Here is a 15,684-nt window from a genome sequence, read left to right on the forward strand (position 1 = left end):
ACGTTCCCTGTGTGCACAATAACCCACCCTGCAGCTTTACATTTGATAAAATGTAAAAGCAACTGTTTTATTTAAATGCAAGATATCATTCAGAAAAAGTGATGTCGAATACTTACCCTTGGACCTTGCAGACCCTGCAGAAAAATAAAAAAGAAGAAAAAAAGGCAGAAGCTGTCAGAAGATGCTCATTACTAACCCCAAATCTCCCTGTACACCTGTGTGTTGTTCCCAAGGTGCCTGTGCAAGGGTTGGGTGCTGCACTGGAGGGACAGGGGGTCTGCCAACAGCAGAGAGGTTATTGCAGAGGATGGTGATGGCCCCGGCACCAGTGAACGCTCACTCTGGGGTGGAGGTCCCTGCCATCACAGTGTCCTCTGCTGTGCCCATGGAGGTAGGAAATGTGAGCAGGGAGAACCAGAGGCTCCCTCATGGGAGCCTGATGCCACCACCCTGAGCCCAAGCCCGGGTGGGTGCAGCAGAGCCTGGTGTGACTCTTGGTTGCTCAAAGGGAGGGACCCTCTTAGGGACATCCAGGGGTGGGACCAGCACTTACCATTTCCCCACGGCTGCCTTTGTCTCCCTTGGGCCCCTGTAAAGCACATGAGGTGTCTGTCAGTGACTGTTCACAAGCTGCACTGCCGAGTGTTGCTCCCCAGAAGCTCCTTACAAGGACCCAAGTGCACTTCTGACACATCAGCTCAGGTTGTTATATTGGCTCCTCCATCCCAAGGCACAAAAGCACCATTACTGGATGTTTGGGCAATGCCCAAGTTCATCTTGCTGGTTTTCCCCTCTGCCAGTAGCAGGCTCTGGACTGAACTCTGAGTAGTGTCATGTTCATGTTTTTATGAAGCACTGACCTGACCCTTAGTCTGTGTTCAGTGCTTTTGGCATTTTGGGGCAGGCAGGGATGTTCAACACTTCCTAGAATCAAATGTTTGCCAGTTTACTACACTTATCAGTTTGGTTTGTGTTTTTTTTGACCCCTCAGGCCAAGCTCTTTGGGAAATCTGGCAGCTTGTTTTTGAAAATCTGCAATAACAGTTTTGCCTCTGAGGCAATCTACAGAAAACCGTGCACTTAGGCTGAGTTGCTCCTCACTTTTAAGCTAATAATCTTCTTGCAACCATCTATGCAGCCAGAGACTAAGCCTACACTTTTCTGAAGCTGCTGATCTTAAAACCCCTTTTGTTTTTCTCATTTAATGGGATTTACTTATGCTGGCCTCAAACATCTTGGATCTCACGCACTGTGCTCCTCTGAAAAAGACAGGCAGAAAAAAGCACAGACACTTACTGGGCTTCCCGTGGGACCCTGAATGCCAAGTGGGCCAATAATTCCTTCTTTTCCCTAGAAAAGAAAAGATATGTGTGAATCATCACATGGGAACTGATGGTCACTTTTAGCAGGGCAGACTCAGTGAAGACACTGAGCCTCTTTGCTACATGATGGTGGTATTTGCTGTAGCTGGAATAAAAAGCTGTTTCAAAGTGCAAGTCCAAAGAGACAAGCCCTCGCAGTACAGTTGCCACAACCCATGTTAAACCTCGGAAATTCCAGAAATAGAAAGGTTTCAGTGTAGCTGGAGTGGTCTGTGCACCATGACTGCCCAAGCCCCGTGCAGATGTGGTCACCTACAGCTGTGAGCAGCGCACTGTGCTCCTCACAGCACCCTGGAGCCTCAGAAACAGGGGTGGGGGAAGGAAGAAAATCCTCCCAAACCAACAAGCTGGGAAAACCACTCACCATGAGACCCGGTGGCCCACGTGGTCCCTGAATGCCTTTGAACCCAAGGTCTCCTGGGGGGCCCTGCAAGCAAAAATGAGATCCACTAAATAACCAGACCCTGTGTTTATGCCCTTGCTTACAGCTCTGCTGCAAGGATAAGGTGCTGCCTCCTATATGGGAATAGGGAGGTCCACGTTTTTAAAAATTCTTTTCCCACTTCTGTTTTGCAAGGCCTTTACTTTCTACCGTAAAAAGACAGTTCCCTCTTTGCCAGGAAAATTATATAATGATAAAATGGGTCTAAACTTCAAATCAAGGCCCTCAGTGTTAGGGATGCACGTCTTTGTTTCAGGTGCAGGCTGATGACAGATGCTGGAAATACAAAGGTCTGAAAGATGTTCAGGTGGGAAAAACAGCCATGGAGTCTCTAGGACAGCCCTTTCCCCCTCTAACAGCTGCCCATTTTAACAGGAATAAATTCCTGCATGTATTTACACACACTCATTTAACAAATATATATATATTAACACACACTCATTTAATAAATAAAGATGCATAAACTAAAGAAAGTTGGGATCATGATTCAATTTCCACAGTTTCTGCAGAGCAGATAACAAAGTCTTTGCAACAAGTACTGTGTTGTCTGTCCCCAGTAAAGAAGGACCAGAAAACCAGCTGATCACAAGCAGCCTCTTACCTTTGGCCCAAACAATCCTGCAATCCCTGGAAATCCTGCCTCTCCGAAGTCTCCCTGCAAGTAACAGCCAAGACAAATACAAGGACAAAGCACAACAGTAAGTTCACACTGATGGCTGGTCACTTAGAGACCCACCAAGAGTTCAGCTGCTTCAAAGAGAAATCCATGACTACCCTTCAGTCTAAGCAGGAGTGAGGAGGAGGAAGTATGAAAGAAATCTGGAGGAGGAACTACACAAACAGCAATCTAGAAGCAACTCCAGAAGATCTCACAGACCTGTAGATCACTTAGATCTCACAGACTAGACCTTTTTGCCCCCAGACAGGAGGCATACATGCACTGTTTCTAGCAGATGCTTCTCTGGTTTGTCCCACAATCAGTAGAAGCAGGATGGAGAGCATCTGCTCTGAGATTGATCTTGGAAGTTCATGCTGAAAAAAAATAGCCTCAAAGCCCCTTAAAACAAGGTCTTCTTTTATTTCTAGTACCAGCTGAACTGACCTTTTAAAGGATAATTTCAAACTATGCTCATTCAAGCTGTTAAAAAAGTGTGTGTTCCTACAATATAACCTCCCACTCAAACCCAGGAAAACCATGCATGTCCCCTAATTCTTTTCCTATTTAACTCTGCAGGGATTTTTGCTCAATTTTGTAAGAAAAATAATAATAAAATATTTGGAAGGCCATCAAGCTTGAATCAGCACATAGCTTGCACTCTGAGAATAAAAAACCCACCCTGGGTAGCATGTCCTTATGTAAACACCCTCCTTTCACCATGTTTGAGATGTTTGTCCTTTGATATTTCCGAGCTTCTCAGATGTCAAAATGCAAAATGATTCAATGTTAAAAAAAAAAAAAAGAGGGGTCAGAAACCTTCACCAGATGATTCATCTCCAGTCTCAGGAACATCAGAGATGGAAAAAGCTTGTTTGGCCTCTCGGCAGGACTGTGTGACCCGTGATGGATTGTGCTTTACAGGCTGTTTTACAATGACTTGTTCAGCCCAGTTGTAAATGACCCAAGCAATGGGGTTTCCACCACCTCTGTTACAAAGCTGTTCCAGAGTCAGTTTAGAAATCTCACTGTTAGGAAGTTTTTCCTGCCTCAACAGTGAGAAACTGCTTGGCAAGGAAGGGCTTGGTTGGACTCGGTGGAGCGTAAGAAACTTTCCAAGGATACAAATTGATTTAACTGCCCATTTATGGATCCTGGAAAGCAAAACTGCTACTAAGGGAGGACCAAGGTCTTCCCTGCATTAGGAGAATCAACCAAGCCCTCTTTTTAGAGGGATTTCAGGCAAAAGCAAAAGAAATCAGAAGGATTTAAAGACAATGGAGTCATCTCAGCCAAGGGGACCCGGTCATTGTCCCTGCAGTGAAACAGCAGTGGCAAAACAGGGCAAATGAACGTGTCACTTGTGGATATCTGAGACAAAATGGCCTTGTTATGGTGGTGTTGGCTACTATCTTTCAGCTTGAATACTGCCATCACAGGGTGTTATGTAAAATATACAAACAAAGTACTTTAGCTGAGGTAGTTGGGGGTTCACCTTGTGCCTTGTTTTACATTAGTCCTAATCTCTCGCCTATAACCACGCACAAGCTGGATATGGGGTCCCCTAAAGACCCTCCCAGGGTTCACCCTGCTGTCCCAGCCTGTGGATCCGCACCCTCTCCTGCAGGAGACAGCCTGGAGTCAGGTGTGATCAGCTCCATCCCCACTAACCGGCTGTCCTTTGGGTCCTGGGTCGCCGGGGCTCCCTGGAAGGCCCGTTCCTCCCGGTGATCCTCTCTTCCCTGTTTGGCCAGTCTGTCCAGGCAATCCTCTTTCACCCTAAAAATAACAGATTTTCCTGTTATTCCAAGGGGCAGGAGCTAAATATAACGACACTCAGCTGAAATAGCCATAGATGGAAAGCTGGAAGGGATGGCTCAGTGGGATAAGAAATGTGGTTGCGTCAGGGGATGCCCCAGGTCTGCTAAGGTGGGTTGTTCAGGATGCACAGGATGAGAGCAGGGTGGGCCTGGCCATGTCCCCTCCTGGGGTCCCCACAGAGCAGGAGTTTCAGCAGAGCTGTCCTGCCTGCGTGGGCTGAGGAGAGAATGGGAATGAGTTGTCTTCTCTTTGCACTTTGTACATTCTTTGTCCTGCCCTGCAGCTTGCCATAATCTCTTCCCCCCAGCAGGCTGGCAACTGATGATTAATCCATGGAAAATGCTGAAGACATGCCAAGACTTCAGCTGGAGGACTTCAATCCAGAGGCTGAAAAGCCAACATTTTCCCCCGCACTGATTCCACAACTTCAATCCAGAGAGGGGCTCCTGTGACCCAGCACCACACTCTGCTCCCCTCCTCTTCCCCTTGCCAAGTGCCAGGAGCAACAAGAGGTGCAGCAGGTGAGAGGGTGGGGTGGCTGAACAGCTGGAAAAGGGGCAATGATTTTCCCTGGAGGCAGGATGTGAGTCTGTGACAAGGACACGAGGGTCTGTCAGTCACCTCTGGTCACAGCCTGTTGTTCTGCCCAAGGCAGCTGGAGGGCAGCAAGTGACAGTTTAAGGGTGATGTGCTGTGGAGCCCTAATTTAAATCAGATCCCAGAGCCTCTCCAAACCCAGCTGGAGTCTTCCTATTTACAGAGTCTCTCTACAAAAGGCTGAATTGCTGTGGGTCTAATTTAGGTCCTGTGGCCAGTCTGGATCAGGGCAAGGACCAGGAATAAACCCCGAGGTCACTGAAGCAACTTGGCCCTGCTTCCACCCAGCGTGATGTCCTAGTCCATACTGCTTCCAGTCATTATATATTATATTTTATATTTTATATATTATATTTTATATACTATATATTATATATTAATTATATATTATATATTATATATTATATATTATATATTATATATTATATATTATATATTATATATTATATATTATATATTTACCCACTAAATATATGTTAAAACCCAAGCAGCACAAATTTCCCTTCAGCAGTTCAGGCCTTGTAGAGCAGCTAGAGGAAACTCGAATTTCCCACGGAGTTGTCCATCCTGGACATTCTACAGGTGGGCTGTAGCAGTTTCTCTGCAAATTCTCCATTTTTTTTCTGGCCAGGATTCTAATGAAAAAAGATGGAAGTGTTTGTAGTGTGGGTATGTGTGTCTGGAGGTTCCTGAGCTCGGTGACCTTTGACAAGGGAGGAAAGGTTTCTGGGACATTCAGCTGCTGTGACCACCATGAAAATGGATGGATGGATGGATGGATGGATAAAGAGAGAAGCCTATAGAGCCTCTAGCTATGTGAAAGATGGCAGCAGGAACTGAGATTATATTAGACTTTGGAGATTCCCACCTCTAGAGACATCAGGCTACAGACTGGATTACTCACAGCAATATCTTTGGGAGTCAGAAACTCACCTTGAATCCTGGTGGTCCCTGTGCCCCGGGGAGGCCTGGCACACCTGGGTTCCCTCTCTTGCCTGACATCCCAGTCACACCTTCTTCCCCATCATCCCCCTGCTCTCCCTAGAAAAGAAACACAGAAGAGGTTATGAAACAAGATGTTCTTCCCCCCTCTGCACAGCTTCTGCCCTCAGCAGGCACCATCCATCTGGGCAGGGGTGGGTTAGCAGATGTGGACAGATTTCTGTGCATGCAAGTGTCTGTCAGGCTACAAACCCCACTTCATTTACAGACCTGGCCATGCAAAGGCAGCTGCTGCCTCTGTGTGCACGTGAGATGTGAGGAGGATCCACTCTGGGTACGTGTAAACAGGAATATCCACAGCTGGGTAACACAATTTCTCCTGTGCTCCCTTTTAGTTTTCCAGCTCCCAAGTTGCCTTTGTTATTGATGCCAAAAGGCTGTAATTGGAACTCACCAGGATTCCGGGCACACCGTCCTTCCCGGGCACTCCATCCACTCCAGGGACTCCCTCTTGACCCTGCCTTCCCACCACTCCTCGAGGACCTGGTAGCCCAAGGATGCCCTGAAATCACAGAGGTGTTAGAGATGGAGCTCCCAGACAGCATTTCCTGGGGCAGAAAGTTGAATTTTCACCTACCGGTGAGCCTCTGCTCCCTGCACTGCCCCGTGCTCCTTGCTTTCCTTTTTGACCCTGCAAGCAAAAAAAAAAGAAAAGGCATCTAAGACTGCAGCAGTTCTAGCACAACTCCACTTTTGAGCCTGACTTCAGGGTGTGCTTTTGGATAATGACTGGAAAGAGTTTTATAAAAAAAAAGGAGATTTAAAAAGTCAGTTGCTCCAGCGCTGGGGAATGAACTGCTATTTAGTTTTATTACAAGTGATTCTTCGTATGTCCTGAGAGTTCTAGGGCAGGAATGAATAGCTAGGAGGCAAGGACCTACATTTTTCCTAATACAGAGCAGATGAGGACAAATAAAGCAGGATGAACTCGAGGGAGGACTCAGTACACTGGCAAACATTAGAACAAGATGCTTAAAAACCTGAGTCCTCCATCGGTTCATTGAGAGTGTGGTGCTGAACCCAGGACCTGGAGAGTCTTCTGGGGGCATTCAGGGGGAGCTTCTCTCTGAGAGGTAGCCTCCTGTGCTTTGGAAAGTTAATGGAAATGAAAATGGGTTCTGAAATTTGCAATGCTGTTTTGCGGATAAAGGCATAAAAGAAATACTCCTGAGGTTTATTAGCCGTAAAAAGGATTAATTTCTGCAGTATGAATGGAAAACTCAGCCTCACCACCTTCACCAGGGCTCCCTCAGTGAGGTCATGTACTAAAGCACTTTTAAATCAAAGAACTCATTTTCTGTGCATTGTTTCTCCATCTGCAGAGGACCAGGCAGGCCTGGTCCTGAAAGAAATATTCCTGGGGGTGCTTTCCCTGCTATTCATTAGGCCCAAAGGCAGTTCCAGATTGTCCATCGATGGGCAGAATTTATTTATCTTATCACCTGGTATGCTGTTTGCCAAAAAGACCTGAAACTATCTTCTGGCATTACCCCAACAGGGTCAGGCTAAAAATCCTGACATCTGCCAAGAGAGAGCAGGAATTTGCTGAGTATTGAGTTCACATATTTATGTTTCAGCAAATAAAGTCCCTAATCTGCGAGAATAATTAGCAAGCTTCATTACAGCCAGATGTGGAGGTAGGAGCAGGTATGAGGTGCCCCAATGAACCCCGAAGGACCCATGTGTGTTGTGTTTTCTTGCTCAATAAGGACAAGAAGCTGGAGGGGCTCTTCCAAGAAACATAAGTGCATGGATAATGGACTCCAAACCCGGAAGGTTTCACGCCAGAAAAGTTTATGGTTCAAGTGAAAGAGAGAGGCTCTTGCCTGGCTCAGACCTCCTTTGGGACAGACGAGCCAGTTGTGGCTGGAAGCACCACGAGCTGGGGCATGGGAAAGAGACACAGCCCATGGCAGGGACCAAAGACCTGCCCAGGAGTCACCCATCATGCTGGGGCTGTAATTGTCTTGGTCTTCTCCAGCTCCACAAAGCCAACAAACCATTGGGCTTGGACACCCAAATACATGTTTACAGCCCTCCCACGAGGTTCTCCACAGCCTTTCAAGGCACAGACCATGGGAAAAATCACACATGAGAGTCCTCTTAATTAGACACTTTCTTTAAACTTGACACACTATAAATCCACCCTGCTGAAACCTACCACATCACCTTTGGATCCCTTTGCTCCCGGCTTGCCTGGTGATCCAGGATCTCCCTACAAAACATAAGCAAGAAAAATCTGCTTAAAATTCTCTTCTGGCAGTATCTTGCACGAAGTACAAAGAACAGCATTTTTTGTGCCCTAACAACACTGTATGGAAACAATTCAGGGGAACAGCCTGTGCTCAGACAGGCCCCTGGGGAAAAAGGAGAAAGGAATTGTCTCCAGAGAGCATTTAACAGGGTGTCAATTGGAGAAGAGGCAAGTCTACCCCTCACTTGGGTGGTACTTGTATTTGCGGAAATCATTCACCAAATTCCAGATGGTGGCTGGAGAACAGTGCTGAGAAGTGGGCAGGAAGCAGCCTGTGTGCAGAAACTGTGTGCAGAATGAGTAGTTTACACAGTGACTGCATCGTTAGTGTGGGTCTGCTGCAGCCCCTTCCTTGGTTTCACCTGGATATCAGGTGTTAGAGAGCTGCCTATGGAGGAGCAAAGCAGAGAGAGTATTTCACTACTCTCTTACTGGTCTCTTCCTCATCACATCCATCTCCATCTTTTCTCCTGGCTGTCCAGGTTTGGGTTGTCTTGTGTATTTGTGTCAGTGGCAATTTCTGGACTAACATCGAAGAAATAAATGGTAAGGAAGGACTCAGTGCAGAGCTCTCCTTCTTCAGCTTGTTTTTGAGCCACGTATTTCTAATGGGTCTTTACCAAGGATAATCCAAATCTCCTGCTGCCATCTGAATCACTGACATCTGAGGGGATATCACTCCCTAAAATAAACTACATCTACTGGGGAATGCAGCAGCTCTACTCATTCCTAGGCCATATAACAAAGCATTAAGACTTCACCCCAAAATAGAATCTGTTCCTCCCAGTGGCCTTATAAAAAGTGGGAATTGATTCAAATTTATTTTCCAATACAAACTGCATTCAATGTGCTGCTGCACTCACAGTTGCAATAGTCACATATAAAAATCAGATGCTACAGTATATAGCAAGGGAATAAAGAGTCCTTCCCTTAAATTTGGATTTAATTTAGTCTTTCATGAAGTCTTTCAGTGGTCTGAGAGGAAACACCATGCAGGCAGAATAATATGGTCTCTCCTCACACTGGACCAACAGCATGTCAAATGGATCATTTCCAAGCAGACTCTTCCACTGCTGTTGTCATCTCCCACCACCCATCCCCTAAGATTCCTAGTGATCCTCGTGGACCATTCAGAAAAGACAGTTTTGGAGACAGGCACTACTGGGGGCGCTCCCTGTTTCACCATTAGTCTCAAATGTGGCTCAGAATGCCCATTCCATAGGCTTGGCTTGTGGAAGTGCCCACATTTGCATTTCACAGCTCACCACATACTCCTCGCTGCAGCCCTTCCCACCTGCCTTCCTTTGTGCATCTGTTTCTCACAGACATGGGGCATTGGGGAGCTTACAATAAAGCAGCATCTCTTACAGGTAAGCCTTGCTGTCCAGGTTTTCCTCTTTCTCCATCAAGCCCTTCTTGACCCTTAAATAAAAAACAGAGAGGGAAGATGTCTTTGTTCTTGGGTAATTTTGTGGCAGTGAGAAAGGAAAACGGAAATGTCCCACAAAGAGTTATGAAATAATTCATAACCCTGGTCTTGCTTTTGAGAGAAATCCCAGTAAGATTTTGGAAGCTTCCAACCTCCAAGTTAACAGAGATCTTCCCATGGAAGAATCTACAGCCATGGGCATATCAGTCTTGAATTTTGTCCAGCACTGACATGACCTCTCTTGTGCACACCTTCCCTGGGGGATCTCCTCAGCAATCACAGAGACCTTTGCTGAGATGGTCCTGCTCATTCTTTCAGCCTCCTGTGCTCAGGCAGGTGCATGGCAGGGTGACCTGCAGGGCCTACATTTGCCTTCAGCAAACTTTTTACTGCTTTAGGTAAAGACAACTGATTTACTCCTTGTAAATCACAGATGACCTGGGACAATGGTGAGTTATGAATTGTGACTGCTGGGCAGTTCTGTGGGCTGGTGTGGGCTGGAAGCACTTCCCCAAGATAAATATGCCTCAATCATGCATTTGGAATAAGACTCACAGGATAACCAGGGTCTCCAGGCTCCCCTCGATCGCCTCTGTCACCAACAGGGCCCTACAACAGCAGGACAAAGACTTAAGGTGGATGTAAACAACCCCTCATCTGCAGTATCTCAATGGCTTGTGCATGTTCTACAAGCAAGGAAGCAACCCAAATAATCCACCCACAAAAATCAGGCCGGGATTGTTTAGAGAAGGGATTTAATATCTTACTCTGTCTCCAGGTGGTCCCTGTGGGCCTTCTACCTTCCCGTCATCACCTTGTTCTCCCTGTGAATAAAAATGTTAATATTAATACAGACAGCAGATTTTACAGCAGATGTTTCTGTCCTGATCCAGTCCTCCTGTATCATGGGCTCCTAAGTCAAAGCCTCTGTTGAATTTACTCATTTTTCATCCAAAGAAAGACTAAACAATTTTTTTGGTTGTTTGTTTCGCAGCCTGGAATACACTGAGTCCTCTCATTGCTTTCCTGGTTTCTGGTGGTTGTTTCTGCCTGGTCTAACAGCCCCCCCCCCCCGCCTCCACACAAGGAACCAGGTGCAAAGGGTTATTTTTAACAATTCCTAAAACTAAGCAAGAAGGATGTAATTACGACAACATGGGAAATAGCTCCCTGCCTCTGAATTTTGTTGCTGACAGCCCAACCAAACTCTTTAATCAAGCATTTCCCCACCCTTGTTGAGTGCTGCCTGGGCTATCGTGGGAACATGGGTGGTCTGGATGGGTTGTCTGCCACTGCTGTGGGATTGTCTTACAATCAGCCAGGTGAGAGGGTTGGCCCCTTCCACACTCCTCTCCTTGATGGGATGCTCCACAGCACAAGCTCAGAGCTCATGGTTTGGCTGGGAGATAAAATCACCCGGATTATTTATAGCTGAGGTCTCTCTAAAACATCCACAGAGAGATCCCTTAAGACTTAACAGAGACATTATCCTTTCAAATTCTGTGTATAAGTCACTCAGGGTCACGATGTCCTGTTTTCTCTGGAGTCCAGCTCAGAGATGGCTGTTTCTTTGCTCCCCATGGAAGACCACTGCATTCCAGCTCCTCCAGTTTTTGACTCCTCTGCATAAGAGTCTCTGGCATTTTGGCTCCTCAGGATGAACATGCCTCAGAACTCATTGATGCTGCAGCTACTGGACAGAGAGGGTCTGGGGGGTTCTGTCACAGAAGCTGCTGTATTTGGTGTGCTTGGGGTGCTCCTAGAGCCTTGAACATCCAAATCTCCAGACATTGCAGTGCCAAGTTTTCCACAGACTTCTGTAATTCTCAGTGATTGCACCAACCCTCTCTGGTGTATTTACCATTCTTTTTGATGTTCTCCCTGGGTTATTTTCCTGTTTGAGTTGCAGCTGCTGGTAGTAAGGATGCTTGGGAAATGTCTTGATGATCCTGCCTCTGGGAGAAGACAATACTGGTGGAGACAACAGCTTCTTTTCTGTGGGAACTGGGTCACAGCTTGGAATCAGGGCTGTGCCACCACTGGGAGAGAGACACTGACACACACTGACTTCTCATGGGCTGAGCACCTGTATTGCCATTCACAGCTTTGTTGAACAAGGCTCAGGATTTGGCAAAATCTCTTGCAGTTTGCACCTCAACAGGTAGAAGAGAGCTCAGTGCATCTCCCTCCATTATGTGCTTGATGACAGTGGCATTTCCTCTCTCTGCTGCTGTGACCTGTTGGATGAACTTTGCCAGGAGTTCATAGAGACCCACTGGTTATGTCCCTAAGAGATTGTGTGCTAGGTGGGGAGCTCCAATCTCCTTATCTGGGATTTCGGGGAGCCACGGCAGTAGGAATATATATAGAGAGAGAAACTGTGCCAGGAGAGCTTGAAAATACAGTACTGAGCAATGTGGATGGAGAAATTTGGGTGGCAAGGAGGAGAGGATGGAAAGTAAAGCCTCACAGGCTCTGCTGATGGTTTCCAGTGCTACTGAACTTGCTGCCTGAAGTCAGAAGCAGAATACCTGGCAACTGGTTTGCTTTCTAGCCACTATCAAAGGAATGTTGGCTAGAAGGGAAACAAAGCCTCTATTTCTCAACTCTCGGGGAAAAAAAAAAATCCTAGTGTGTGTGTGTGTTACTGTGCAGAAATCTTGGCACTGATTCCTTCTTCCCAAACAGGATGTGAACACCTTTGCCATTTGGAAGCTGAGATGAGCGTGATGAACTCAAAGAAAGCTCATAATTCTGGGGACCCTTGAAGAGCATCAAGACTCACAGACTTTCTCCCCAAAGCTGAGTTGTGGCTCTGGGCCCCCTTGAGGCTAATTGCCATCTTGTCCTTGCCTTCTGCCTGAGAAAATCCTGCAGCCTGGTCAGCTCTAGGACTGCAAAACTGAGCTCCTCCAGAGCTTCCTGATGCCTCAGCTGCTCGAGAGGGAGATGAAAGGTCTGCACTAATTCTTCGGAAAGTTGCAGTGAAAAAAAGTTAGAGTAAAGGGCAGCAAAGTAAACATGTTGGGATACAAATGGAAAATGCATGGAGAAGAAGGGAAGGCTTGTTGTTGTTGGCTCCTGTCCCAAAGTGAGATACACCAGTTTGTAATTTTTAAAAGGATCCCATCTGGACTGCTTTAAGCAGCTGCCAAGTGCAGGCGTCTGCTCCGAGCAAGGCCTCTTTGAGGAGCTGCAAATGTATTAAATGTGGCAGAGTAGCTGCCTGGTATGGCCAGGGGAGCTGAATTCCACAGCAATGCCTCTCACCAAGCTGCTTTCTTCTCTGGAGAAGGGAAGACCTTCCCCATCGTTACATATCCTCCTTCAGCACAGCTCCTTTTACCAAGTTGCTTAAAGCTCACAGAGCACTCGTGGTCCCATTTCCATTTTCTCTTAATTTCTCAGATTTAGGCTTCCATTTCCGTGTTCACACGTGTGGGAGAGGTTACAGATGCCTGGAGGGAAGGAATCTGCCTATCCTTAGGCTAGGATCCAAGCAACTCTTAGGAGATAAGGGAGGATGGATAGAAAAACTTAGATGCAAGACTTTTGTGGAGCACCTGGATGGTGCAGGAAGCAGTGCTGGAGGCTCAGCACACCATGTTGTGCTCTCCTCACTCAGCATCTCCTTCTGCTGCCCAGCAAGGTGTCAGCAGACCTGCTGGCCTTCCAGGGAGACATGAGTGAGATCCAGCTGTCAGGGGCCATTAACAGAGCTGACTGCTCTCAGCAGGATGCATTAGATGTCTTAGTGCCCTCATCAGGCTTCAACTTGGACACTTGCATGTAGAATTCATTTATCATAACACTGCTGTGCTCTGTTGGCATCAGATCCACTCAGGGAGTGCTCTTAGTGTCCATTTGCAGAAATATCTTGAGTGCTTCATTGAGCGCTTCAGATTAATAATTTGGGGATCATTTCCAACTGAAATTATGGGAGCTTTCACGATGGCAACTTTAAAGTTTTCAAATAAAGCAACAGCTGCAATTTAAGCAACAGAGATATGTATCTGCACATGCCTTATTCCTTCTGCTGCAGGGTCAATGACTGACTTTGCTTTTGGTAGTGACAACTCACAACTTTTTGCCAGGATGCTCAAAATTCAACAGTGGGGCTGTGCGAAACCTCTGGGCAGGCTCTCAGCTGACAAATGTGCCTGGTCACGAGCTCTTGCATTATTATCCAGGGCTGGTTGTGCTTGGCTAACACTTGCCACTCCCCACACGGCCACTGAGTGGGATACACCTGAGGAGGAATGCTGCTGAAGTCTGGAAGAGCAAGAGGTGCAGCCTGGGAGGTGGATAGGGCAGAGTTAGAAAGGCTGGGGGTGGAGAGGAAGTTCAGCAAGGCAGTGATGGAGGTGCAGAGCAGCAGGAACATCACCAGCTGTTCCTCCACGGATGTGTCTCAGCAGCAGGAAATGAGAGAAAAAGCAGCATGACCACTGTTCCTCCCCAAAGCAAAATTTCTGAGGCATGTGAATATGTTAGTGGAGCACAAGGGTTCACCCTGCCCCACTGACTCCCAGCCATCAGCACAGGGGTTTGCTGCTGCACAGGGAGTCTCCAGGCAGAGCATGGTGTGAACAGGGTGTCCTGACAGCAGGAGCCTGAGCTTGAAAGGGTGCATTCAAAGCCCCAGCAAAGAGAAGCCCTTATAAAATCATTTTATAAGGGATGAAGGTCCTGCCTGCGCTACAGCTGCACTCCCACTGTGTGCCAGAGGCAAGGCTGAACACTCTCTTGGTGATGGGGAGTAGAAAATGAGCAAAAAGAGTTCACACATCTCTCCTCTTCATGGGGACCTCATGACTGACTAGTCTGCATCACCATCACTTCCCTTCCCACACCAAGGGAGAATCATAGGGAGAATGGTTTGCGTTGGAAGGGACCTTAAAACTCATCTTGTTCCACCCCCCTGCCGTGGGCAGGGACACCTTCCACTATCCCAGGTTGCTCCAAGCTCCATCCAACCTGGCCTTGAGCACTTCCAGGGATGGGGCAGCCACAGCTTCTCTGGGCAACCTGTACCAGGGCCATCCTCTGAGTAAAGAACTTCCTAACCTCTAACCTATATCTCTCCTCTTTTAGTTTAGAACTGTTCCCCCTTGTCCTATCGCTATTTGTCTGTGTAGGAAGTTGCTCCCTACTTTTTGATGAGCCTCCTTTAAGTACTGGAAGGTCACAATGAGTTCTCCCTGAAGCCTTCTCCGGGGAGACCTCAGGAGGGAGGGAGCATCGCTGCTGAAGGCACGTGAGGGGTTCCATCAGCTCTGTGAGCAGCCAACGCCAGCTGGGCCGTCCAGCTCCCAGCTCCGACAGGAAACCATTAGAGGGTGAGTCACTGCTCCAGCCTGAACTGGTTATGGCTCTGCTGACTCAGCAAAAGTGGGAAACACCAGGGGAAAGCCACCGTGGCTCTGAGTCAGGGCAGCTGCAACGAGGGGGCTCGTCAAGGGGTGGGGGACGAGCGAGGCGAGGGGGTGGCAGGTGATGAGGAGAAATGCTGGTGGCTGATTTCAGCACAGACATGGCAGTGTGCTGAACATCAGCTCGTTTGTGCAGGCTGTGATTCTGACCTGATCACAGAAACCTACTAAGTCTGATTTCTTTTGTCTTGGGGGTTGAGCTAAATTTTTGTGGGTGCAGGAAAAACGTGCCCCCAGAACACATACTGGGAGGTTCAGCCTCCAGCACAAGGGCATGTAGTGTCTGGAAAGCACCTGCTAGTGGCATGGGTGTCCTGGCACTGATTTTCAGAAGTAAAGCTGTATATTTAGTAGCTTTTTGTAGGGCTTACACTGGTGACTGTGCAGTTGAGGGAGCACCTCTGCTGTAGGGAGAGGAGAGTGCGAATGCACAGGAATTATGGCAGCAGAACAATCATCTCTATGCCAGCCCAGCTTCCACACCAAGGGGAGATGAGATAGCTAAACTCCCTGAACTTACCTTTTCCCCCTTTGGCCCTGGTGGTCCAATTGGCCCCGGTGGTCCTGCATGTCCCTGTGGAGAGCAGACAGCACGTGAGGAGGCAGGAAAGAGCTGTTGGACTGAAAGTCCTCCCTGGTTCCTTGCCAGGTCTCACAAACCCTGTGTGGT

At 47.5% G+C, this 15,684-nt stretch overlaps 1 protein-coding gene across 1 annotated transcript in view; it reads right to left on the reverse strand.

Annotated features, from left to right (window-relative positions):
* The window catches only part of COL27A1 (collagen type XXVII alpha 1 chain), a 146,309-nt gene that overhangs the window by 5,254 nt on the left and 125,371 nt on the right, over nt 1–15,684 (reverse strand). The window contains exons 41-54 of the mRNA XM_051807870.1: nt 15,535–15,588; nt 10,350–10,406; nt 10,138–10,191; nt 9,522–9,575; nt 8,061–8,114; nt 6,477–6,530; nt 6,294–6,401; nt 5,831–5,938; nt 4,151–4,258; nt 2,426–2,479; nt 1,747–1,809; nt 1,297–1,350; nt 554–589; nt 117–134 (exon numbers count right to left, since the gene is read on the reverse strand). Coding sequence (XP_051663830.1) covers nt 117–134; nt 554–589; nt 1,297–1,350; nt 1,747–1,809; nt 2,426–2,479; nt 4,151–4,258; nt 5,831–5,938; nt 6,294–6,401; nt 6,477–6,530; nt 8,061–8,114; nt 9,522–9,575; nt 10,138–10,191; nt 10,350–10,406; nt 15,535–15,588 — 876 coding nt within the window. The remainder of the gene's footprint in view (nt 1–116; nt 135–553; nt 590–1,296; nt 1,351–1,746; nt 1,810–2,425; nt 2,480–4,150; nt 4,259–5,830; nt 5,939–6,293; nt 6,402–6,476; nt 6,531–8,060; nt 8,115–9,521; nt 9,576–10,137; nt 10,192–10,349; nt 10,407–15,534; nt 15,589–15,684) is intronic.

The sequence above is a fragment of the Manacus candei genome, unplaced genomic scaffold (assembly GCF_025592945.1).
Source record: "Manacus candei isolate 608988 ecotype Guabito, Panama unplaced genomic scaffold, ASM2559294v1 h1tg000071l, whole genome shotgun sequence".
Lineage (NCBI taxonomy): Eukaryota > Metazoa > Chordata > Aves > Passeriformes > Pipridae > Manacus > Manacus candei.